Source organism: Oryctolagus cuniculus, chromosome 1 (genome assembly GCF_964237555.1).
Source record: "Oryctolagus cuniculus chromosome 1, mOryCun1.1, whole genome shotgun sequence".
Taxonomy (NCBI): domain Eukaryota; kingdom Metazoa; phylum Chordata; class Mammalia; order Lagomorpha; family Leporidae; genus Oryctolagus; species Oryctolagus cuniculus.
The window spans coordinates 147,059,055-147,086,435 of record NC_091432.1 but is presented as its reverse complement, the minus strand read 5'-3'; the positions used below and the strand labels follow the sequence as shown (position 1 = coordinate 147,086,435).

At 43.5% G+C, this 27,381-nt stretch overlaps 1 protein-coding gene across 2 annotated transcripts in view; it reads right to left on the bottom strand.

The window, feature by feature from the left end:
* Positions 1 to 27,381, bottom strand: part of RASEF (RAS and EF-hand domain containing) — a 97,615-nt gene that overhangs the window by 33,774 nt on the left and 36,460 nt on the right. For both annotated transcript variants that reach the window (XM_070050193.1, XM_070050197.1), the window contains exons 2-8: positions 21,511 to 21,657; positions 15,990 to 16,080; positions 12,432 to 12,527; positions 8,127 to 8,204; positions 4,823 to 4,938; positions 2,637 to 2,705; positions 981 to 1,065 (exon numbers count right to left, since the gene is read on the bottom strand). In XM_070050193.1, the coding sequence (XP_069906294.1) occupies positions 981 to 1,065; positions 2,637 to 2,705; positions 4,823 to 4,938; positions 8,127 to 8,204; positions 12,432 to 12,527; positions 15,990 to 16,080; positions 21,511 to 21,657 (682 nt within the window). The remainder of the gene's footprint in view (positions 1 to 980; positions 1,066 to 2,636; positions 2,706 to 4,822; positions 4,939 to 8,126; positions 8,205 to 12,431; positions 12,528 to 15,989; positions 16,081 to 21,510; positions 21,658 to 27,381) is intronic.

The window sequence follows — 27,381 nt, the reverse complement described above, 5'->3', positions numbered from 1 at the left end:
CATATTATGATAAAAACTAAGCATGAAAATCAAGTGGAAAATTTTGGCAAAGATAACCGACCTCTCTCTTCTCTAATCTTAAGTCTAAACCCTACTGCAAATTCCATTAAGCAGTGCTCTAATTCACCAGATTTGCTAGGAACCTGGAATACCAACTTCCTTGGACTTAAATCTTTTCAAACCATAGCTCCTATGCTGATGATATCACTACCATAAGGAATACTCAATGTGACTAAATCCATCAACCAGACAGAAGCACTCTCTCCCTCTTTTTCTTTTTTTTTAAATTTATTTTATTTGTTTGAAAGATAGAGTTACAGAGAGGGGTAGGGCCAGAGAGAGAGAGAGAGGTCTTCCATCTGCTGGTTCACTCCCCAAACGGCCACAACAACCAGAGCTGAGTTTATCTGAATCCAGGAACCAAGGAGCTTCTTCCAGGTCACCCATGCGGGTGCAGGAGCCCAAGCACTTTGGTCTTTTCCTACTGCATTCCCAGGCCATAGCAGAGAGCTGGATTGGAAGTGGAGCTGCCGGGACTCAAACCAGCGCCAATATGGGATGCCGGCACTGCAGGCCAGGGCTTTAACCCACTGCGCCACAGCACCGGTCCCTCTCTCCTTCCTTTCAAGTGAGCAATATTTTAGCTCTGCTTCCGTGAGCGTTTCCACTTGTTCTTACACTATCTACCGGCATACATCTTAACTTCCTATGACATTAAACACTCAAGGCAAAGCTCATATTTTATACACCTTTCTTTAGTTCTAAACTATCTAACAAAAGACTTGGTTGATGTGGAGGCATTTATTTCTGTAGCAGGGTAACATATTTTTCTAATTTGGAAAAATATTGCCTTTTGCTATTTTATGGAAAGAACTTCTCATTATAAGGACCTACATGAAAGTATTCTCTAAGAAATCATCCCCTTCAAATTATTCTAGTACTAGAAGGACTGAACTGCATCATAAAATGAGACAGTATACCAAGGATCTGTTGAACTTGCTGTAGCTGTTTTCAAGGGCACTCCTAAGACCATCGTTACTGTCATGAAGCTTCCGGTTCGCTGTTCTGCAGAGTAAAGAAACAGATAATGAGTAAATGTGGATCAATATCTCCACTACTATTCCATATCCGGCCTTCAGAAGGTGGAATCACTCACCCCCTTTTGCAACTTCCTACCACTTCCCTTCAAATCTCATAAATCAAGATCCTATTCTTTATTCAACGTACAACAACTTAATTGATTTGTTATCTTTTTTTGGAGGCCTCATGGTGTTTTAAGAATGAATTGGCAATGCTGTGGACCTCAGCAGCTCAGGGAGCCCCCGGGATGCCTGAGCCCGAGGGCTGGCTCTCCCACCCCTGTAGCCGGCGTGGATGCGGTGTGACATCATGCTTTCTTTGTCCTCCTGGCTACGCCTGGCCTGGTGCTGTTCCATCAGGCACTGTCTTGTACCAGGTATGCAGGTTGGTGTTGATCTCAACTTCGGGCTCAGATCCCAACACAGGAGCTTGCTTCCTTGTGACGTTCTGGGCGTCACAGTACCTTCAGAGCCTGAGCTGCCCTTCTACACGGGGAGGACACCAGCGGGGTTGCGGCCTCACAGAGCGGCTAATCTTGCCTTGTTTCAGGCCACTTCACCCTTCAGAGCTCAGCTCTGTCCTCACTTCCTCCAGGAACACATGGATGCCCTTCCTGGAGAGGTCAAGGCCTCCCTCAGGGCACAGGTGCCTTTCCTTTACCTCACCTCTCCCATTGGCATTGCATATTTATGTCTGAACACTTGACCAGTTTGTTTTCCTCCCCAAATGAGCTCCATGCAGAGGAAGACACCCCCACCCCTTCTGCTTGTGGTTCTTGCCCTGGCTCCTGGAATACCTGACCTGAAAAAGGTGCTGACTGAGAAACCTGTTAACTGAAAGAATGAATAAGAGAATTCCAGGATTGTTGCAGTAACTGAACGCCATAGCTGGCACAGGGGAGGCCTAAGAAGCATTCGAAATGGTGACGACAACAACAAAAAATTCCGTCAAGCCTGACTGTGATTGGTTCAAAGGAACTTAAACGAGAAGAAAGTACTGCCTGGGTAGAAAATAAAGACAGTAGATGGGGAGGTGGAGGCTGGGCGGGCAAGGCCCTCAGAGCATGGACTCGTGACTTCATTATGAAGTTGACAGAGCAGGAGTAATATTTCTACATAGCCAGAAAATAAGAAAACCTACGAAAAACAGGCACTGTGGCGTAGTAGGACAACAACTCAAGAATGACTGCAGAGGCACATGTCTCACACATACCAACGTGAGAAGTCTGGCCGACTCTTGACGTAAAGAGCAGCAGAGAAAGCTGAGAGATGAGCGCCATTACTCTTTACTGAGGCTTAATACAGACAGGCTGCACACATCAGCAGACTTGCAAGGACTTTCAGACTTCTCACTATTTCTTGCATTTGGATAATTTACTTAGGATTAGAAAGATCACAGACCTGGCAGATGCACGGAAGGCACTGTAGTGAAAGAAACACACACTGACCTGTGAACCCAGACTCCAAATAGGACAACTGTGTTGTACGTGGCATGTGTTTTATTAACAAAAGAAAAATGGAATGCAAATGTAATGAGGGTTTTATATGAGAACTTACTGGAGTATTTCAATTTGCCTCTCAAGATTATTTCGATCTTCTGTGTATTCTCGGATTATTTCCAGATCCCTGTAAAATTATATTTTATGTTTGAATGAGAATCAGGTGTCAAGTCCTGCCTTCCTTGCACCTACCTCCCAGGCCCTTGCTCACCTTTTCTCAAAGATGTGTGCCCTTGACCCTGGTCCTGCCTCATCTTTGCTCCTGCCCTGTTCTTCTGTGATATCAGCAGCCACTCCCAAGACTCCACAAGCACACCCACACCCTGTGCGTCCTCCTGCCGGGTTCCACCCTCCTCTGCCACATTCAGCACCCAGCGGCCTGGCTATTTTCCTCACTGGAACTGAATTCTGAGCCCCAGGTCTGCTCCTGACGCCCCTCTCCACAGGCAGGCGTGATATAGGGTCCCTTCATTCCTCTGAACTTCTCTGCCCACTCCAAGCCTTACAGGAGTCGACTTTAAAAAGTTCATGGAAATCAAATTAAAATATAAGTTTATTTTGGTCCAAAATAATCTGAAGTTCCTACACAGAAGACAAATGTGTATTATTTTAAAAGGTATGCATGGATTTCAACTGCACCTGGTTTCTCTTTTCCTGTGACTCTCTGTCCTTTCCCTAACTTAACCTCACCCCTGCTTTTCCTCCCCACCTCACCCAAAAACCACAGAACCAGGCTTTCTGGGATCCCCAACGACTCCAGTTTTACTGCCTCTATTGCTTTATTATGGAAGCCCTGGGCCTCTTCCTCAAACTGCACTCAGAACAAAAGCCCCATGCTCAGCAGACAAACCCCATCACCAGCTTTCCAAAACTCTCAGACTTCCAAGTGTGTGCACAAAAACCTGTCCATGTGCACCCTGGACGGTAAAGCTAAAACTTCTCGACTGGCTATAGGAGTTCAAATTCCTTAACCAAAAATTCTGGGCCCTTATGTTATAGTCTTAAACTAACGTTTCAACTATTTATTTCTTTACATGTTGCCTTCCACTTCAAAATCTCTCTTTCTGTTCAGTGGCCTGACCACCTCTCTCCAAACCAGCCTCAGCCTCCCCTATGTTCTTGCCCCGGCTTTGGCTGTTGCCTCACCTGGAACACCTGTGACTCTGTTTCCCCAGGTGTAACATGTGCATGCTGGAAGTGCCTCTCCCCTAGGGTCCTGGGGGCAGAAGGAGTTACACCTGCCCGGCTGAGCACAGCTGCTGGCCATGGCAGTGCCACCAGCTTCCTGCTGCTGGTGCTGCCCTCAGGGCTGCTTCCTCCCCACTTGCCCAGCACAAACCTGTTCCCCAAGTCTCCGCTTTTAAAAAAATTCTTCAGCTCTTCTAAATGGAAAGAAAACTCTTCTGTGATACCACACCAATAAAACCCAGCTGTGACACTGTAGGTGATATTATTTCTGACACTGTTTATGTCTGTAACTTTCCTTCTTTCAAATAAACCTGAAGTTTTCAGAAAGCACAGACCACACTTTTTTTTTTTTTTTTTTTTTTTTTACTTCAAACTCCTAACTCTTTCTCTAGCTCAGGGACCTGTATATAGCAAATACTTAATAAATGTTTTACTGTTTTCTGTTATAAGACCTTAATTCTGATTAACGTTTGTGAAAAAAAAAAAAAGTAAAACGTATATTTCCCCCCAGTGTACATGTACTGAGGGACACACATATATAAATGCCTATATGTTCTATACTTATAAGTCCCTCTACAAACACCCATGTATATATCCATTATATACATGTGTGTGTGTGTGAATGTAGCAGGGGTTATTAATACCATACTGCAAAATGAAGAAATTAAAAAATAAAAGTACTTGCCTAACAAATCTCCTTTTCCCTTGTTTATGTTTTATGGTCAGGATTCCTGCCTGCAAGGAGCTTCAATAAGCACCAACTCTTGACATTTTAGGTTTATTCTTCTAGCTCCCAGAGAATTCAACCATTTTACTAAGCAAGCCCTGCACTGTCCTAAACAGCCAATAATCAAACGAATTAATTTGTCCCTTTAAAATAATTGAAAACATAGAGAACTAGGAATTGTGACACTGAAAGCAAAATAGAAAGTAAAGACCACATAAATAAGTTAACGGGCACTCCTTTAATCTTACAGAACTGAGATTCATACACACAGATGATCAGCTCAGCCAACACTGCACCCAAACTGAAAAATAAAACGCAGAGTGTCCTACCTCTCAGAGTTCAGACTCTGGTTAGCATAATCACTTCTCAGAGCGTCTAATTCACTCTGAAGGAAGGCTATGCTTGTCTGTGCTTCTAAAAGATCTTTTTTAACTTTCTGATTTTCCTAGAAAAAAGAAGAAGTACAAGATATTAGATTCAGTGTCTTTAGCCTGGGAGAAATGAAGTGAAGTGAACTGGATCCTCCCACATATCACTCCCACTTTTCCACTATTCCTCAGATCTTACTGTTCAAAGAACTGATTGTCAATTCATAGTAATTTCAAATTATTATAAGTTATTACATTATCAAAAATCTACATCCTGAAGGCCATTCTTCAGTTTTTTTATACTTGACATTAGGCACCAAACAATAGAGGCGTTAGGAATTTTTTTGGCAAATTAACTGAGATGAAACCTTTGAACACCTACTTTACTTAATGAGAGCTACAAAAGTAATTTTTAACAATCTGTGGAATTAACAGTAGCTATTATAAGATAGACTGTTTTTTTTACAATAAATCCTATGACTTTAACATTATAAGTTTTGCACTTAAAAATAATTTAGTACGTTAGAAAATTTCTATATTTTTCTTTAAAAAAAAAAAGATCCCTAGAGGCCTCTGGTTCAAGGTGGTGGACTGAACACATGATTTTATTTTCTCCTTTCTGAAACCGAATTAGCACTGAAATACCAAAGGAAATGGATGCTAATGGAAGAGGGGCTGATGAACAGTCAAGTGACTTAGACACGTTTCTGGAAAATGGAAACTGGATGGAAATGTCCTCCCAGGGAAATCCAAAAGTGTGCTGAAGGCTCTACCCCAGAACACAGAAGACAGCAAGCGGCTGGCTGCACCCAGAGAGCTGGGATCGGAAGCAGAGCTTCAGTTCTAACACCAAGATACTTCCCCAGGCCCTTCCCCCAGCAAGAACAGCAGCCGGCCAGAATCGACTCCAAAGGCAACAAGGCAGAGCTTGTCGTTTTAAAAGGGAATTAATGACTCCCATAAGGAAAGCCGGAGCTTCTCTCTGAATATCCCTGCCCCATGCGTTCTGTATCTGGGGCTGACAGCCAGCTTCACACTGAGCTCTAAGAAAACACCTCTCAGGGGAGAAGCCTGGAGGTAAACCGGTTGTTTGTCTGGTTGCAAGGGACTCCTACACCAGTTCCCTAAAATAACCAATATAAGCTTTCCCTTTAAACTGTGAACAGATCACAGAGATCATCAAGGATTGCCAGGTATTTAGAAAACAAACAAACAACAACAAAACAGAGCAAGAGAGAGAGAGAACCACAGAAAGAGAGGGAGAGAGAGCTACAAAGACCTAAATGAACAAATTCCAGAGGAGTGGGCTTTATAGACAAGTTTTCAATAAACCGTGAGGGGCATACAGATATATTCAGATATTAAAAACTGAGAAATTTTATTTCTCACATACCCTTTCCAAAGAATGTCCCTAGGAATGTACCATACCAAAATGAGGATGAACACTCAAAAGAAGAAAAACTGTGACACAAAAGTGTTACAATTCAGTGAAAGACCCAATGAAAATAAGTTCAGGGACGACATATAGGTATCAAGTCCCATTCAGCCCTGTTAAGAACTGAAATGTCATGGATTTCAAAATTAATATTTCCAGGGAGAAAAATAAAACAAATTTCACGAATTGGGAAAAATAAATAAGAAGTCTTAAAATATCACTGATATCATGAAGATAGTACAGTTTTTTTAAAAAAATGTATTTACTTTATTTGGGAGGGGGGAGGGGGGAGACTGACTTTCTCTCATCTGCTGCTTCACCTCCCGAATGCCCTCAACAGCCAGGGCTGGGCCAGCCAAAGCAGGGAGACAGGAACTCCACCCAGGGCTTCCATGTGGGTGGTAGGCACCCCTGGTATTTGGGCCATTACCTGCTGCCCTCTAAGGGGCACCTTAGCAAGAAGCTGCAACCAGGAGTAGAGGAGGGATTTGAACCCAAACACCCCAATATAAATGAGGCATCTCAACTGTTATGCCGAATTCATGCCCTGGTGGTTTCTTCAAACAACCGGAAACTAATAACCCAATAAGAAAATCTAAGAAAACCAAGTAACTCTTTAAGAAGTCATGATCCAAATACAAAGGCAACTAAGGTGCATCAACATTTGGAACTGCTAAGGAATACAGGGAATTCACTTGACCAGACTGGAACCTTCTTTTGAGTCATATAGGGAAAATGAATGGAGAAGAAGAAATGCAAGCCTACGACCTAGTACCAAAGGTCATAAAAAAGAAAGTGTTCATTACTTACTTTAAAATTTTGGAATCAATCTAAAATCAAAGTAAAGAAAATAAGAGAAAAACAAATGTAAATGTTCTCAACTCCAGCAACCGAATTAATAAAGATATGGTCAGCAAAAGATGTAAAATGGGCTGGAATAGAAAAGTTGAAAGGAGGGCAGGGCAGTTACATCCTTTGCAAAAAGCCTGGATGCAAAAGAGCTGAGGTGATAAGAATGGCATTTACCAATGCGTGGGAAGTCTTTTATTACTTTGAATAAAAAAACAAATGTGGGGAGCAAACCGGACTAGACTGAGTTACTGGAATTGGGACTTATTCTATGCATCTGCTCTCCCACAATATGGCGCTGGGAGAGAAGTAAACAGCTTCCGCACAGCTGCCTCCAGTTCAACCAATAAACTGTAGGACTTGCTACTGATTGGAGGAGAGCAGCGTACTCGGCGTGTGGGCAGCTGAGTTAGGATTGGTGGAGGAGGACTATAAAGGAGGAGAGAGACGGCATGCACCAGGAACATCTAAGGGGAACATCTAAGAGGAACACCTGTGCAGCCCCCGAGAGAGCCGGCCGGCGGTGTGCCGCTCCCCTGCGGAAGTGGGGAATGTGGCTAGGGGGAACTGCCCTTCCACGGAGGTGGAAGGATCAGTAGCCAACCCGGGAAGAACCAGCAGCAAACCCGGGGAGGGCCGAGCAGACGAAAGAACAGCGCAGGGTCCTGTGTTGCTCCTCCACGAAGAGGGGGAACGACATAATGGTGCCGTGACTCGGATATGAAGCCTAGGCAGGGTTTAGTGTTGCTCCTCCACGAAGACAGGGAGTGACAACAAACAACAGCATTCACAATGGGTGGCATGTCACTGAGGCCAAAACCCAGTATAAATAATACCTTTGCTCACAGACATTTTAAAGACCTTCTCTGACTGGCCTATTCATTTCTCTTTAAGCTTCTATTCCTGGAACAGTGACATAGCAGCACGATTAAGTTTTTGTTGTCTAACAGGAAGTGTAGGTTAAAAAAAAGTGATTCTTACCATTGATAAATCATAAATTTGTTTTTTTAGTGCAGTCACATCTTCCTTTTGACTTATGTGTTTTGATTGTTCTTCAAGCTGAAAGAGCAAATGAAAGCTGCTGAATTACAAATTCACTTCAAATTTCTTTGGATAAGTATAGGGGTATCCTTGAATAAAGATATGAAAAATATAGAAGTCTTAAATTTTCAACATATATTATTTTGTATATTACTAACCTACATAAAATGCATAAGGATTTGCAGGTTCGTTTTAAATAGTTTAAGCATTTATAAAATATTTTAGCATTAAATGGATTTTCTTGAAAACAACTAAAAGGTCATTTTTGGAAAACACTCAACAAGTAGGCAACTCAATTTTAGCTTTTTTCAATTATGTTCCACTCAAGTTTTGACCTCTATGTTCTGCTTTATAAATTCCATACTTGATACTTTTTGTTCTGTATTATAAGTATGTAGGAATGTCTTAATCTCCCTTCTAAAGTGAAAGACTTTTTAAAAGCAGAATTCATGTCAGATTCTCCTATGTTTTCTCCATGACAAACTCAAGAAATGCTTATTGGCTGGCGCCGTGGCTCACTAGGCTAATCCTCCGCCTGCAGCACAGGCACACCGGGTTCTAATCCCGGTCAGGGCGCTGAATTCTGTCCCGGTTGCCCCTCTTCCAGGCCAGCTCTCTGCTGTGGCCTGGGAGTGCAATGGAGGATGGCCCAAGTCCTTGGGCCCTGCACCTACATGGGAGACCAGGAGAAGCACCTGGCTCCTGTCTTCGGATCAGCGTGGTGCACCGGCCGCAGCGGCCACTGGAGGGTGAACCAGCGGTAAAGGAAGACCTTTCTCTCTGTCTCTCTCTCTCACTGTCCACTCTGCCTGTCAAAAAAATAAATAAATAAATAAAAGAAATGCTTATCAAATTACTGAAATCAAAACCTGTGCATGACATGAAGCTAGACACACACAACACAATTATATAAACACACAAGCATTGGGGCTGGTGCTGTGGCACAACGGGTTAAAGCCCTGGCCTGAAGTGCCGGCATCGCATATGGGTGCTGGTGTTAGTCCCAGCTGCTCCTCTTCTGATCCAGCCTTCTGCTATGGCCTGGGAAAGCAGTAGAAGATGGATCAAGCCCTTGGGCCCCTGCACCCACATGAGAGACCCGGAAGAAGCTCCTGGCTTCGGATCAGCGCAGCTCCGGCCGTTGTGGTCAAGTGGGGAGTGAGCCAGTGAATGGAAGACCTCTCTCTCTGTCTCTACCTCTTTCTGTAACTCTATCTTTCAAATAAATAAAATAAATCTTTTTAAAAAAAGACACAAGCAGGCCGGCGCCGTGGCTCACTAGGCTAATCCTCTGCCTTGCGGCGCTGGCACACTGGGTTCTAGTCCCTGTCAGGGCGCTGGATTCTGTCCCGGTTGCCCCTCTTCCAGGCCAGCTCTCTGCTGTGGCCTGGGAAGGCAGTGGAGGATGGCCCAAGTGCTTGGGCCCTGCACCCGCATGGGAGACCAGGAGAAGCACCTGGCTCCTGGCTTCGGATCAGCGCGGTGCGCCGGCCGCAGCACATCGGCCACGGCGGCCATTGGAGGGTGAACCAATGGCAAAGGAAGACCTTTCTCTCTGTCTCTCTCTCTCACTGTCCACTCTGCCTGTCAAAAAAAAAAAAAAATACACAAGCATTGCTTTTTGGTTGGGTCATTAGTATTACTGGAATCAACTGTTCAGGAGCACTTATAACATGGAAAACAAAAAATATCTCTCCAACAAATAGCTCACATCCCCCTAGGAACTATGTGGACTTGGGGTGTTCACTTATGGAACATTTATGCACTGATCACAATGGCCCCATATTTCATCAGGTCTGAGATCTTTGACACTGGACTTCACCTTGCCACATACATCAACAAAAGGCTTTTACACTCAGCTGTGTCTCAACTGCTATGCAGCTAACGGTGACTGAGAAGAGCCAATGATTTCAAGATGCATTATGACTTCAAAGAAAAAAAAACTGTGAGTAAAGTTGACTTCTTGGGGTCACTGCTGTGGCAAAATGGGTTACGCTGTAGCCTGCAACACCAGCATCCCATAAAAGCACTGGTTCAGTCTCACTGCTGTACTTCCAATCCAGTTTCTTTTTAATGTGCCTGGGAAAGCAACAGAAGATGGCCCAAGGAGTTAGGCCCTTGACACCCAAGTGGGAGACTCAGATGGAGTTCTAGGTTCCTGGTTTCTGTCTGGGCCAGCCCCAGGCTCTGCAGCCATCTGGGGGGTGAACCAGCAGATGGAAAATCTCTCTCTCTTGCTCTCTCTGTAATTCTGCCATCGAAATAAATAAATAAATCTTTTTTAAAAAAATGGATTTCTCAGAATAAGTGGCATATGTTATTGGCAAATGTAATCAATTTTGGTAAACTTTTTTAGGGTTGTTAACACTCTTTAACACACTGTCATAAATCATCATACTGTTTTGCATAAGAACCACATCAGGCAGGCACGAAGTCTACTATAAGTATGAAAGTACAAACTGCAGTAAGACAACTCCACGGGGTACTGGCTGTGTGACTTTGAAGAAGTTGCTCAACCTCTCTGGAACTCAATATCTGTAAAAGTAGGATATTTATACCTCCCTGGGAGAAAGTTTGAGAATTAAATTTTCTAAATTATAAAAAGAGTTTAACAAACTACAGTTAATGAAATGCAAGTTATTGTAGTTGGGCAGGACAGTTCATCATCAACCCCTTTTTTACAGATAAGAAACTAACAATGGTCAGAACGGAGCTGCAGGCAGGGTTTAAACCGTTACAGGTTGAACAAGGACTCAGTTCTCATCAGTTACTCCCGACACACAGCCTCCGTTCAGAGCCATTTGGTTTTCACCATAGATGACGTCAGGATAGCAGGGCAAGAAGCTCTGTGTTAGTCTAAAGATCCTGGAAGCCACAGGAATATGTAAAACCAGTGACTTGCAGAATCTGGCTTTGGCACAAGCAGGGGACTGGGCAGAGTATATAGGTATAAAAAGTCAACATAATGTTGACGTTGGTGACAATTTTCCAAGAAGGCTATTGGGGAGAATTCTTAATCTTGCCAGAGGTTTAACTCAGAATAGTTTGCAAAATACAATTCATTGTCACTCAATCTTACTGTCACATTCAGAACCAATTGTTTTTTTTTTGTTTTGTTTTGTTTTGTTTTGACAGGCAGAGTGGACAGTGAGAGAGAGAGACAGAGAGAAAGGTCTTCCTTTGCCGTTGGTTCACCCTCCAATGGCACCGCGCTGATCCGATGGCAGGAGCCAGGTACTTATCCTGGTCTCCCATGGGGTGCAGGGCCCAAGCACTTGGGCCATCCTCCACTGCACTCCCTGGCTACAGCAGAGAGCTGGACAGGAAGAGGGGCAACCGGGACAAAATCCGGCGCCCCGAGCGGGACTAGAACCTGGTGTGCCGGTGCCGCAAGGCGGAGGATTAGCCTGTTGAGCCGCGGCACCGGCCAGAACCAATTGTTTTTTAATTACCTGTTTTCATTTTAACTACTAGGTATGCAAACAGCCCACGTGTAACAATGGAGTGGAATACTGTACTGGAGACAACTTGTACCAGTGGGTGAGCATCTCTTCCCAGTCTGCATTTAGTCTTGTCAACTTGGTAGTGTGAAATTAATAATGGTGGGAGTCTTTGATACCATGGAAATCAGCAAACTTTAGAAATCCCTCTCATCTCTCTGCATCCCACTTCAGAGTCACTTGTTAAATGTCTGACAGCACATGACTGAATGAAACCGCCAAAGCCAAACCAGATCACACCTCTGCGGATACCTCAGCAAGCTCTTCCCTGTCTCTGGCTGATCAGGAGGGGTCCCTGAGGTCTGGGGCTTTCTTCTTAAAGGAGCAATATGCATTATGTGACTAATATTCACAGACGAGCTATCAGTTAACTAGGAGTAGGGGAACAGAAGCGCACGACCAAGAGAGACCGTGCCACACACTGTCAAGAAGTGTGCAGTGCACTCGGCAAAGGGGACTAAAGGGGGTACCTGGTTGGTGCAAATGAAAGGAATCAAAGTGGGGTTTGATGGACAACTCTTCAAGGGATCAGAAACATTTTTTAAATCTATGGAAAAGCTAGGTGGCCTCTGGAAATGGAGGAGAAACTCAAGTGCCCTTAAAAAAAATCTTAGTAAGAAGTCAGCTTGACTCTGGAATCTGATTCTATCTGCCACCTCAATGCAATTTCAAATTTTTTAGTCATTGCGTGAAACACTCGTTGATACTGAGGCTGTTCCTGAAAGTTCGGCTGCTACATCCTTACCTTTTTTAGTTTTTTTATTGTCACCTGCAGATCCCCTACTTCTGTTTCATACTGACGTCTGAGATCAGTGAGAGCTTCCTCAGCTTTGCGTTTTTCCTACAAGAAAAACAGAAATATTTTGTTGATTTAAATAGATTCAGACTCTTAAACAGCCTTCAAGACTCCGCAGGTGAAAACATTTTGTGTCAAATGAAGGCTGACCTCAATTCTCCTACCTGGAGGGAGGGAGGAGTAGGAAGGGATGATAGACAGAAAGCAAATAACTTTACACACGCAGGAGTTCTGGAGTTGGAGCCTGCAAAAGTGAAAAGAACTGTAGAATCCCCACAATCTGCATCCATACATCACTCTGGAGTGACAGCTCTGAGACCATACCTACATTGTGATAAAGGGTAACAGCACACCAGTTAAGTAATGATTACTACTATTATTAGTTAAAATATGGCCCAGCTAAGAGCTCCAATATGTGCCTAAGTCGTCATGTCATCAGGACTCAGGAAGGTATAGTTGGTGGACGTGCCCTTTTTCTGAGAGCGCATGCTTTATCTGAAATCAAATCCTATCATTGCAAATTTCTATGTAAAAACCATAAGCTGGTTTTTCTCCATTATGTCCCTTCTCATTTTTCTCTTATTAAATTGTATAATTGCAAATGCCCTGTTCAGAATTCAAACATCTTTATGTTTATAACCAGTGAAATCTCATGTATAAATATTCACTGACATTTCAAAGAAGGAGGTACCTTTCTCTGAAGGGAGGAGAGAACCTCCACTTTGACTATGACCTTGTCTAAACAAGATAAGAATCGGAGAACTCAGAGGGCTTCCATAGCCTTGGAAACTCATGACTGGAGCATAGGGAGATTACTGATGCCATAGACAGGAGTGTCAATTGGTAAAGCCAACAACAGGAGTCACTGTGCACTTACTCCTCATGTAGGATCTCTGTCCTTAATGTGCTGGGCATTGAGATTTAATGCTATAACGAGTACTCAAACAATCTATTTCACTTTGTGTTTCTATGGGGGTGCAAACGATTGAAATCTTTACTTAATGCATACTAGACTGATCCTCTGTAAAAAAAAAAAAAAAAAAAAGAAATTATCAACTCCCAACTTGATAACTTGATTTTCACTGGGATTAAACATGACAATAGGTCTGATCTGATTTCATCATCATTTAAAAAAAATCATCTATTATTTTTCACTTTATGTTTCTGTGTGGGAGCAAACTGTTGAAATCCTTACTTAATGTATACTAAGCTGATCTTCTGTATATTAAGATAATTGAAAAAGAATCATGATGTGAATGGAAGGGGAGAGGGAGTGGGAAAGGGGAGGGTTGTGGGTGGGAGGGACGGTATGGGGGGGAAGCCATTGTAATCCATAAATCGTACTTTGGAAATTTATATTCATTAAATAAAAGTTAAAAAAAATAACAAGCGAAACAAAAAAAAATATTCACTGACATATCAAGAATGGCCTCATGGACATGGGGACATTGCAAATTGATATTCTAGTGGGGGAAGACAGAAAACAGAGATGACTTCAGGAAATGATACTAAGAAAAACCGGAGAGGTAGGGCAAAAAACGTCCTGAGGGGGGTGAGGGTGGGCACCTCCCCCAAGGTGCACGATACCGCATTTGCACACTTGCCGCAGGTGGGGCTCCTACTGCCCTCTCACCGGCTGTTGAGCCTGAGCAAGCTGCTTAACTTCCTTGTATGCCTCCATTTACTTAATGGGTTATTATGAGGATTCTATTAAATAATCCAAGTAAATTAAATACTCCTTGACAATTACATGCTCCATATAAATCCAAAAAATCTGTGGGAAATGCTTAGTAGAAGAGCAACGTTTTCCCTACTGGTACTCTTTTTCTAAAGTGGCTATCTGGAGTTCATCCAGCTTTACGGGGGAGGCAACAAGTATTGCCTACTCCCATAGGTAGATGAAGACAGTGAGGCCGCACAGTGAGCTGCTCATGTAGGCATCAAAACAGACCTGGATGCAAGTCTTTCTACCCAGATATAACTACTTTTACAGTTTAAAAATACTTTATTAGAAAATGAATAAAGGAAATAAACACTCTAGCTTATTCCAGTTCCAATCTGTACAAGTAGGTGTGGGGGTGAGATGGAGGTTATTGCAGTCATGAGGTGAGAAATGGTGGTGGCTGGGAGAAACTCTTCACAGATTTGTGGCACACCGATCTGGAAGGAATATTTTACAATTCCTGCAATGAGACCAGAACTTGTCTTATTCCAAAATCAGACAAAGACATTAAAACTACAAGCCATTACCTCATATGAGTTCAGATGTAAATATGATAAATAAAATTTAGCGAACTGAATTCAACAATGTATATAAAAGATAATTCATCATGGCCAACTGGGTCCTGTCTCAAGAGCACAAGTTTGTTTTCACACCCAACAATCAGTGTAATTCAGTCAACATAATTCAAAACAACTATAAAAAAGGAAAAGAAACCTGATCATTTCAGTAGACACAGAAAAAGCACCTGACAAAATCCAAGACTTATTCCTGATTAAAACAACAACTGCAATGACTCTCAGTGCACTAGGCACACAGAGGAACGTCAACTTAATATAGGGGATTTATGAACACACCCCTACACCAAATTTAAAGAAAAAAAGACTGAATGTAGACAACGACACCAACTCTCATCATTTTTATTGCTCTAACCAGTGTGATGTGGCAAGAAAAACAGAAAACATCATTCAGATCAGAAAGACAAGTAAAACTGCCTTCATTCACGTATTGCATCAACCTAAAAAAACTACCATAAAAAGCTACTAAGGTAAACAATGCAAGCAACACTACAGCATATAATGGCTCAAATGAATGAATAAAAATAGAACCTTTAACCTCACATTAACCACTCCAAGAAATATATTTCTATTTTCTGTTTTCAGTAACCATTAGTCACCATTAGTTTTTAAAGGGGAAAAGATAATTATTGATTCAAAAGAAATACTGAAGATAGCATGTGACTTTCAACTTTAAACAGTTCTGCCAGTGTTGAATAAAGGTATATTACATTGCAAAACACCAAAGTTTGAAGACAGATTTTTAATTTCATTGTAACCTAGACCTAAACTTGGCAGCAGACAAGGACAGAGAGACAGGTATGGGTATGTCAACCCATCCTCTCCACCAAAGGCTGGTTCCGCCACCTCCTCAAGCCACATTACTCAGATCACCTCTGCCCCTCTGCTCTCCCTCTCACACCTTTTTGCCACCAGTCATCCAACCTCAGCAGTCTCCTCTCCTAGTCACTGCTATTATCCACATTGTTCCTCTGCTGTACTCAGCACTATCAGTAGTTATCTGCTTTATGTACTTCCTCTATTACTCTCTCTCTTTCTTCTTACTCCAACTCCAAAAAACACCACCACTAGAAAACCCAGCAATGGCAACATTTGTGGGAGCCTGGATTTGTTGTACCCACACCCACGAGTGCTTGGGGTCTTGTCCATAAAAAGTGCTCCATAAAGAGTTGCTGAATGAACAGCCAGTCCAGCCAATCCCACACTTACATCTTTCCGTGTCTTATGTTCTGCAGCCTGAATCCTCTGATCCATTTCCTCTTCCAACTCACTCAACTGCATGGCTGCCTTGTCCTGGGCTCTGAAATGCAAAGGATGCATCTTTCCATTATACACTTGGACTTGTCAAGTGAAGAGAAAGCTATAAACTCACCCATTTGGAGGCCCAGATTTTATACATGAGGAGAAACACACCATTCAAAATAATATTGGCCGGCGCCATAGCTCAATAGACTAATCCTCTGCCTGCGGCGCCAGCACACCGGGTTCTAGTCCCGGTCGGGGCGCCGGATTCTGTCCCGGTTGCCCCTCTTCCAGGCCAGCTCTCTGCTGTGGCCAGGGAGTGCAGTGGAGGATGGCCCAGGTCCTTGGGCCCTGCACCCACATGGGAGACCAGGAGAAGCACCTGGCTCCTGGCTTCCGATTAGCGTGGTGCGCCGGCCGCAGCAGCCATTGGGGGTTGAACCAACGGCAAAAGGAAGACCTTTCTCTCTGTCTCTCTCTCTCACTGTCCACTCTGCCTATCAAAAAAAATATATAATAATAATATTACCCTTGTCTTCCATGTAAGAAAATGGGATTGGAAATTTAACCATTTGGATATAAAATGTTATTAAAATTAGATATTGAATAAATTTGATTAAATTATATTAAACTAGATCATGGTAAAAATATACATTTATACATAAATATACAAATAACAAATCACTGGAAGGCTCCCAATAAATTCTGAATATTCTTAAATCCCTTTTACTATGATTTACAACCCTGGACCCTACCCTCCCAAAATAAAAGACATCATGCTGTAGAGACAGCTAGATATAATTTTGAGACATGAAACTCACAATATTATATATGCTGAAGTTAGAAAGGTAAAAAGGATCTTGACAATTAATAATTCCCCTAAAGTTCTAGATAAGGTATATATAAGGTTGCATTTAGAAAAAATTTTTTTCTATTTTTTTTTTTTTTTTTTTTTTGGACAGGCAGAGTGGACAGTGAGAGAGACAGAGAGAAAGGTCTTCCTTTGCCGTTGGTTCACCCTCCAACGGCCACCGCGGCCGGCGCGCTGCAGCCGGCGCACCGCGCTGATCCGAAGCCAGGAGCCAGGTGCTTCTCCTGGTCTCCCATGTGGGTGCAGGGCCCAAGGACCTGGGCCATCCTCCACTGCACTTCAGGGCCACAGCAGAGAGCTGGCCTGGAAGAGGAGCAACCGGGACAGAATCCAGCGCCCTGACCAGGACTAGAACCCGGGGTGCCGGCAGGCAGAAAAATTCTTTTTCTATTATGCATATATTGTTTACTGCTTGAATTTTTTTCAAACAAATATCAATGTAAAAAATTTACCTACCCCTACTAATTAATATTATTTTCCTGCTACTATAAGTTCAGTCAAACCCACTTAGAATACACAAAGTCTCATGAAAGTCTAACAAAATGCAACACTAATTCATTGTTCTAATTCTAGACAAATCTATTCCTTCTTGGCCTTATAAACTCATACATCTTTCCATCTTGTTTCCCCCATTCTTCTCCACAAAGGGGCCAAAGTGTATGCTTGGGTTTGAGCTGTTTTGTGATTCCTAAAAGTAGCTCTTTAGGGAGCAGACAGCTCTTGTATATAGTGTCAGACACCTAGTGAGAGGGCCCATGTAAGAAAACTTTTAAGAAAATATTTATTCATTCATTAATTCAGTTGAAATGCAGAATATTAGGGTGGGGGCTGGGGGCAAAGAGAGAGAGAGAGAGAGAGAGAGAGAGAGAGAGAGAGAATGAATATCTGAGAATCTTCCATCAGCTGGTTCACTCCCAAATGGCTGCAAAGGCCAAGGTTGGGTCAGGATAAAATCAGGTGGCTGGAACTCCATTCTGGTCTCCCACATAAGTGGCAAGTGCCCAAGCTCTTGGGCCTTCATCTGCTGTACCCCAGCGTGGACATTAGCAGAGAGTTGGATCAGAAGCAGAACAGCTAGGACACAAATCTGCGCTCTGATATGAGATGCCTGCATTGCAAATGACAGTTTAAAATGCTGTGCCACAACTCTGCCCTGAAAACCATGTTTTTTTATATGTTCTATTTTGCAATGTATTTTTCAGTTATAATATTTTTGAAAACAATGAGAAAGATTATCTGTCTCATGGCCTGGATTGATTTTAGAAAAACCTTAACACATGTTAAAAGGCAACTTGTTCAAAATAAAGCTATCTTCCATTTCATATTCCACTTATTCACCCCACAGTATCTCAGAGTAATTTTGGTGGAGATTAACTGGACAATTCATATATGTGCACCACATTTAACAGACTGTTGTGTTTGTCCTGAGAGGCAGGTAATAGGATAATTAAGTCTCCCATAGCCTAGGACCTTTCCCCTCATTAACAATCTACAATCAAATACAGTGAGAACTGTAGTATTAAAGTGTGGTGTTTATTTGTGGGGATGGGTAAGCCAAGATTTACAAAGAGTGATAGAATATTTTTATCCATATTGAACACATGACTAGCTTTTGTTTTATAAAATTAAGGTAGGAATGGGAATAATGCCTAACTATCAGTATCACTGCAATACTGATACTGAGTTCTGTCAAGGTGTGGCTTGGACACACTCCTGCCCATGTGTGAGGTGAATTCCGCATGGCCATTCTGCCTCTCAGGTGCAGGGTGAAGGCAGGACAAGTGAGGGTGTGGCTTGAAGCAGTGATGTCAAAAGCCAGGCACTTGGACCACATTTAGAAGAGCGCCGCGGCTCACTAGGCTAATCCTCCGCCTAGCGGCGCCGGCACACCGGGTTCTAGTCCCGGTCGGGGCGCCGGATTCTGTCCCGGTTGCCTCTCTTCCAGGCCAGCTCTCTGCTGTGGCCCGGGAAGACAGTGGAGGATGGCCCAGGTGCTTGGGCCCTGCACCCCATGGGAGACCAGGAAAAGCACCTGGCTCCTGGCTCCTGCCATCGGATCAGCGCGGTGCGCCGGCCGCAGCACGCCGGCCGCGGCAGCCATTGGAGGGTGAACCAAGGGCAAAGGAAGACCTTTCTCTCTGTCTCTCTCTCTCACTGTCCACTCTGCCAGTCAAAAAAAAAAAAAAAAAAAAAAAGAGGACGCATTGAACCAGTTCTCTCAGCCTGGCCCTTCCACTGGGCTTCTCACGGCAGCCATGATGGTTTCCTTGACCTCCTTCAGGTTGTGTTTGATGTCCTGGACTCCTGTTGCCTTCTCAACATGGTTGTCGCTCCTTGCAGCCTGTGAGTTCTCTTCCTAGCCTTTTCCATCACCTCACCTTGGTCCTCAGCCTTACTATTCCTGCAACAGCTTGTGACAGCAGTAGGTGGGTGGCTTCACGTAGGCCTGCGGGTCTGGGACAGCACCAAGAGATGGGCCCAGTGGGACATAACTCCTCGGAAGCACACATGAGCAGAATTTCCAGATGCAAAGGGGAGGTTAGGTTGGTGGGGCTTAGGGATACATGCAACAACCTGTCCCTGAAGTCAAACCAAGAGGGACTGGAGCAGGAGCTGTGGGAAACTGTTCTTACTAATTTTTCTTTTCCAAATACAATTAATAAATCCCATCTCTATGAAGGCAGAGCATATTGATTTTTTAAAAAGTTAGAAATGGAAAAATGTGGGTTATAGGGATCCCACAATTGCTTTATTTAGCAATTACCTACTATGGAGATAATCATCACTTTACCATGGTGGAGGGTTCAGATTAAAACTTAAATGTGTGTGTGTGTGTGTGATTTTCTTTTGTCCTCTCATAGTTACATGTCCAATTATCAAGCTTTTCACATGAATGCATCTTGCCTGCTTTAGTAGGTTATCAGTGACTTGAAAAGCAGTCACCATTGGCATTAGACTTGATTCATTTAAACCAATAACATGCTGTTAATAAAAGGTAGAAGACAGAACTCAAATACAAGACCTCCTCCACCTTCTAGTTTGATGCACCTCTGTTGTACCATCTTAATTTTTTTTATACTTACTTGCATCTTCACAACGTGTGCATTAGTTTAACTTCTACATAAAATCACACAAAAATGCTGTGGGGGTGGGGGAAGACCATAGTTTTATACATGTAAAAATGTGACTAACAATACTGCTTTCTGATCTTGTTTACCTTCTGCTCACCTGAAATCCTGCCCAAGGTCATGTTAACCATTTGAAAATTATTCTACTTTCTGTTTATGACACCTGCTATTTGAAGTCTAAAGATTATGTATCTCCACAGAGCTTCATTTTTTTTTTTTAAATCAACTCTAGGAGGGGCCAGCACTGTGGTGCAGCGGGTTAACGCCCTGGCCTGAAGCACCAGCATCCCATATGGGCACCGGTTCTAGTCCCAGTTGCTCTAGCTTCCATCCAGCTCTCTGCTATGGCCTGGGAAAGCAGCAGAAGATGGCCCAAGCCCTTGGGCCCCTGCACTTGTATGGGAAACCCGGAAGAAGCTCCTGGCTTCAAATCGGTGCAGCTCCGGCCATTGTGGCCAACTGGGGAGTAAACCATCTGAAGGAAGACTTCTGCCTAACCTCTCTGTGCAATTCTAACTTTCAAATAAATAAAGAAATCTTTAAAAAAATCAACTCTGGGATTATCAATTCTCTCTTTGTCATCATCCTTTTTTCCAGCTATTTCTTTTAAGTATCCAGTCCAAAACATGTGGGACTACTCCTCAATATTTTCTCTTTGCACTTCTTCATTCTAAGCAACTATTTTTTTTTTTCCGGTAAATCAGGGTAGTCCATAATGATGCAGCATTTGTTGAACGATTTCTAATTCCTAGTAAAATGTCTAGTGTGCTAGAATCAGCCAATGTTACCTACTTCCAAGTTCCAACCAGGACACTGGGAACTCATTCTTCAGGTGCAAGTGCAAAGCTAAAAAACTGAGACCTACCCTCAACACAGAAACAAGGATGGATGGCCCTTGGTTACAAGTGCAAGGGCTGGTTCACAAGCAGCCATTCAAACACTTCATGAAAGAGGGACCTTTAGAACATAGACCCTGCCCAGGTGAGGTGGGCTAGTGAAAGGCAAAGCAGCACTGCTGAGTAGCCGCCTCATGCTACACACTAAGTCAGGGGCTTTGTCCCAGACATAAGCTACTAAGTCTCAACCCCCTGAGGAGGTGAATATTTTCATCCTTTTACAGATGCAAGAACTGAGGCTCCAGGCCTCACACCCGTAGCTGACCAACACAGGCTTAAGATGGAGACTTGCCTAACTCTGTTATTTCTTACATGCTTGGAGTGGCAAGATACACAATAAATCTCTGGATTGCTGTGTATCAAATAACTGCTTATGGAGAATTTATATACTAGGATCACCATGACCTCCTGACTGATTGCTGGCTGCCTCTGTAAGTCCCTGTCTGACTCAACTTCCCCTGTGCTGGCTTAATTGAGAAGGGTTTACATTCTTGAGTTCAGGAAGTCCACCTGTGGCATCCTGTGATGCTCAGTCCATTTTCCACTCCGTTCACGGCCCCTCTGTGTCTCTCAGGAAGGAAGGACTTCCATACCTCTTCACTGCAATGGCCAGGTTTTCCATTTCTGTGCTCTGAAGTCTGATCTCACGGATAAAATTCTTTATGACATGTTCATACGGCTGAATCAGTCTTGGCTCCACGAGGTTGATGTTTTGATATAGGATACCTACTTGTTCTTCCCTGAAACATAAAAATTAAATTAAGCCAATTAAAAAATATAAAGAGGCAAAGTTTAAAGAACACTCTTGGGAATGAGAAACATATGCAAGAAACCACGGAAGGAAAAAACATCAATAAAATAGAATGATTTGTACCGGGGGAGAAGAGAGCAGTCAGACCCTTGTTCCTTTTTCCTCCAGAATCAAAGACAGAGGCCTCTGAGGACAGTGGACATGGATGAGAAGGGGCTACAGCTAAAGATACTTCTTTTGATTATTGCTGTTTTTTTTTCAACAGAGAGATAAATAAATTTACAGAAAAATTAGGCAACATTAAACCAATTACCTAATTCTCTGTTTTACCAATCCCTAATAAGATATGTTTTAGCATTTATGGCCCTAAGAATGGATATATCCATTATTCTATGGTCAGTTAAAAATTACTTCATCTAAATTCATATTTATATGAGAGGGTCTTCAAAAAGTTCATGGAAAATGTACATTATCTTTTAATTGTATTTTTCGACAAAACATTTTTGAAGTGCACTCATATTGGTATTTGCACTTTTTAAAAGATTTTGTTTATTGATTTGAGAGGTAGAGTTACAGACAGAGAGAGGGATAGACAGACAGAAAGGTCTTCCATCCACTGGTTCACTCCCCAAATGGCTACAACAGCCAGAGCTGAACCAATCTCAAGCCAGGAGCCAGGAGCTTCAACTGGGTCTCCCATGTGGGTGCTGAGAACAAAGCACTTGGGCCAACTTCCACTGCCTTCCCAGGACATAGCAGAGAGCTGAATCAGAAGAGCAGCCAGGACACAAACCGGCCCCCACATGGGATGCATAAGTCCCAGACTGTATTTCTGACCAACTGGCCATAAATCAGGGCTTCCCCAAACCCTCTCTGCAGATTCATAACTGGTGGAACTACTCACAAAACTCAGGAATACTTTACTTATAAAGAATACAACTCAGGAAGAGTGAAATTGAAGAGATTCTTAGGGCAGGTTATTGTGGTTGTGGGTGCAGAGCCTTTATGGCCTATCTGGTCACACCATCTTGCCACCTTGATGTGCTCACCAGCTGAGAAATCTTCCAAAGGCTACCCTTTGGTGTAGGGGGTAAAAGCCGCTGTCTGCGATGCTAGCATCCCATATGGGCACTGGTTCATGTCCTGAATGCTCTGTTTCCTAACCAGCTCCCTATTGGTGGCCTGGGAAGAGGAGCAGAGGATGACCCAAATGTTTGAGGCCATACCACCCATGTGGGAGACCTGGATACAGTTCCTGGCTCCTGGCTCTGACCTGGCTCAGCGCCTGCCCTTGAGGCCATCTGGGGAGGGAACCAGCAGATGGAAGATCTCCCTGTTTCTCCCTTCCCCTCTCTGTAGCTCTTTCAAATAGATACATAAAAATCTTAAAAAAAAAAAAAAAAAAAAAAAGAGCCACCATTCAGGGTTCCTTTGCAGGCTCCATTGTATAGGTTTGACAGATTACTCATTACACAGTGGTGATGACCTGACAATCACCCTCCCCCTACTCCCCAGGGGTCAGGGATGGGGTTCAAAATGCCAACCCTTTTTGTCTTTTTGGCTGCCAACCTCCAAACTGAAGCTATGTGGGGCCCGGGATCCACCAGTCATCTCATTGCCACAAGAAATACACTTATCACTTTGGAGATTCCAAGAATAAGGAGGTCTGTGCCAGGAACCTGGGGCAAAGACCAAATACATACTCCTTATTGTAGCTCAGTATTAATGTGACAATCCCCATACTTGTTACTTAGTACTTTTTATTAAAATATAAAAGATGGGGCCAGTGTTGTGGCACAGCAGATTAAGCAACCACCTGTGAGGATGGCATCCCATATTAGCACCAGATGGAGTCTAGGCTATTCTGCTTCTAATCCATTTCCCTGCTAATGTGCCTGAGAAAGCAACAGAGGATGAACCAAGTGTTTGGGCCCTGCCATTGGAGACCTGGATGGATTCTAGGGTCCTAGCCTCAGTCTGGCCCAGCCCTGGCTGTTGTGACCATCTAGGGAATGAACCAGTGGATGGAAGATCTCTCTGTCTCTCCCTCTATCTCTGTAACTCTACCTTTCAAATAAATAAATAAATAAATCTTTTTAAAAAGCGGAGATATTTCAAAGTAAAATTGACAAGATCCTATAGCTGATCTGGTTTTTTGTTGTTTTTGTTTTTTGTTTTTTTTTTTGACAGGCACAGTGGACAGTGAGAGAGAGAGAGAGGTCTTCCTTTGCCGTTGGTTCACCCTCCAATGGCTGCCGCGGCCAGCGCGCTGCGGCCAGCGTACCGCGCTGATCCGATGGCAGGAGCCAGGTACTTCTCCTGGTCTCCCATGGGGTGCAGGGCCCAAGCACTTGGGCCATCCTCCACTGCACTCCCTGGCCACAGCAGAGAGCTGGCCTGGAAGAGGGGCAACCGGGACAGAATCCAGCATCCCGACCAGGACTAGAACCCAGTGTGCCGGCGCTGCAAGGCGGAAGATTAGCCTAATGAGCCGCAGCGCCGGCCTATAGCTGATCTGTTAAAAGTAAAAGAGGTTAGTGCTGCGGCTAGCAGTGCCCTTGGCTCACAGTTTAGGAGTGGGGGGAGGGGGGTGCAGTAAGTAGAATCTGGCATAGGTGCCTTTTATATCTAGTTAATGAAGCCTGTATAACTCAGCTGCCATCACTGAGGGCCACTGTGCTGTGTGGGCCTAATAAACACACATTCCCCACCACATTCGAAGCTTCCCCTGACCAATGGGTTGTACAACCTTGGACAGCTTACATCACTGACCATGCAAACCAATGTTCCATCTGATTCAGTGGAGAGCTGTGCTTGCTAATATTTAACACAAACTATGACTGTATGGTGACAGTAGAAGCACTTTTTAAAAGTGAAGAGCATTTGTACCAGTTGAAAGAAATGTCAGAAATTCAGAAAACAGGGAATTCTTTGGGCCTGAAGATGATCACTCACCACAATCCCAGCAACAAAGAACTCTACCACAATTCTCTTCAAGTCCAGAAATGTTAGTGATAGTTAACAGTCATGGGAAAGTTAACTATTTTCACTACTTCATTATTTAGTATTTATCCAGTCATTTCCAGTGCACGATTTTTTTAAAAAAAAATATTTACTTATTTATTTGAAAGTCAGAGTTGCAAAGAGAAGGAGAGGCAGAGAAAGAGAGATCTTCCATCCTCTTGTTCACTCCCCAATTGGCCGCAACACCAGGAGCTGCGCCAATCCGAAACCAGGAGCTTCTTCTCGGTCTCCCATGCAGGTGCAAGAGCCCAAGGATTTGGGCCATCCTTTCCCAGGCCATAGCAGAGAGATGGATCAGAAGTGGAGCAGCTGGGATTCAAAACGGCACCCATATGGAATGCCAGCACTGCAGGTGGCAGCTTTACCCACTATGCCACAGCACCGGCCCCACGATTTATATTTACTATAACTTTATAGTTACTTTCCTGACAATGCAAAATGCCTCTGTCTCCTGCTCCTGATAGAAAGAGAGTACTTTTCTCCAGGTGCTTGTCTAATGCTGATAAAGCTTCTGGGCATGCCACTCTAGGAATCAGGATCGATAAGAGCATTTCATCACTACGTATGGGTGCCTAATGACACCGAACTGGCAGCCAAGGAGGACCACTCAGAAATCCCAAACACAGTTTATACCCATTCCTTCATCCACATTCCCAGGGCTTCAGGTCGTGTCATGTGTTGGTTGAAGGCAGTCTATTAGGGTGCTAAGAGAGTTCAAGAAACAGTATGATAATCTCAGGCCTCAGTAATGAAGAGGTTATATTTCCCAACAGGAATAGATGACACACATAGAATAAGATTTAGAATAAATAGTTGTTAGTGAATGCTCAGCATATTCCAGGTATGGTGCTAAGCAATCTATGCATTCCTTTTTTTTTTTTTCTTTTCTTTTTTTTTTTTACTACTCACAGTAACCCTGCGAAGGATTTTTCTTACTTTTTGCAGATCAGGCAGGGCTAAGGGCATGTTATGGGCCGAGCAGTGTCTTCCTCCACATCTCTTAGCTGAAGTCCTAACCCCTAGTACCTGAGAAAGTGATCCCATCTGGAGATGGGGTCTTCCCGGAGATAATGACGTTAAAAGGAGTTCATTAAATTGGTTCTCATCCAACCTCTCTGGTTACCTTATCAAAACAAAAGCATTGGGCCCAGACACAGAGGGAAGCCTGAATGGAGACCCAGAGGAAGAGGGCTGTCCATAAAGGACAGATGCCCCAGGGGAAGCCAGCCCTGCTGGCACCTGGACCTCAGACTCTGAGCCTCCAGGATTGGGAGAAAATAAATTTCTGCTTAAGTTCCCCAATCTGCATTTGTTACCACGCATATCCAAGCAGGCCTAAAAAGCAAGTATAGTGCCCAAGGTCACTGAGTGGCAGAATTCGGTTCAAACTCAGTCTCACCCTGGAGGCATCATAAGCAATCATATCGCTATCTTGCTTCCTAGTTGTGGTAAAACCTGCAATTTGGCAGAAAAAATAAGTAAGCAGATGTTCAGATCAACCTACAGAACTATGAGACACTGCAGACCATGGGCTCATTAGCTCTGCAGCTTAGTAAAGAATGGCCCTAAGGTGTGACTGTGCGACTGTGAACTTCCCGGGTTAACTCTTGTAGGTAAACTATTCCATCTGTGTAGGTGCCAATTATGAGTCAAAAGAACTACTCAAGTGAAATATTAATAGGCCTGCAGGAGTATGTCACTTTGGTAATAAAAGACAACAGAAAATACATTCTTCCCTGACATCAGAGCCGAGGGCAAATACTGGTTTAAGAGTGAGCCCTATGTATTAGAGAACAGGAAAAAAATTAAAAAAAAAAAAAACTGCTCCGAGACCGCCCCATGTAATTTCACTGCACAAAAGGATCATTAGCTTCTCTGCCTGTCATTTACTGACCACCAGGAGGACATGAAGCATGAAACTGTGCTCTGTAAAAGGAACCCAGCTGTCAGGGATGGCCATCAAGATGTTGTCACCTGCAGTCATTGTTGGCTGGCTAACTGAGCCACAACAAAAATGTTCAGAAGTGAGATGTCTCAGAAGATTCCCTCACTTTCTGCAAATTTCTAAAATGAATAAGAAACATCACCAGGCACCCATTCTCTTGGGTCCCTTATTGGTCCTGGCATTATACAGCATTTCAGGAAGAGTTGACAGGGAGGTGTACACAGAGATTTATTAGAGAAAATGTCTGCCTCTAGCAGAAAATACATGTTGTGATCCACCATTGTGCCAGAACTGCCGGGATGCACTATCTGGTGTCTTTTATGGGATATACAGGGTGGCTTGATTTCCCGGAACCCAGGGCACAGAGGTTGCAGCTATGTGACTAATTCTAGGCAATGGTATGGGAACAGAAATGGTGTGCATTTGTCACTTCCATGCTTGGAACCCAAAATCCTTTGCAATATCCTAGCTCACAGCCTTTCATTCTCTTTCTGTCGCCTCCCCTGCCCCAATTCTGCAACTCCCCCTTCCTCCCACTGTTCCACACCATCATAGCTTTAGTGAAAGACCTCCACACAGCAAAGGCACGCATGATGATGGAATGTACTTGGACCCCAGAATCACCACATGGAGAGAAACTGCTCAGGAGCCCTGTACGGCCTCACCCATCAGCCCGACTGTCTGACACAGACAGAAAGAAGCTCTCCGATCTTGTTAAGTCACTAAGCCATGGAAGCTCTTTGT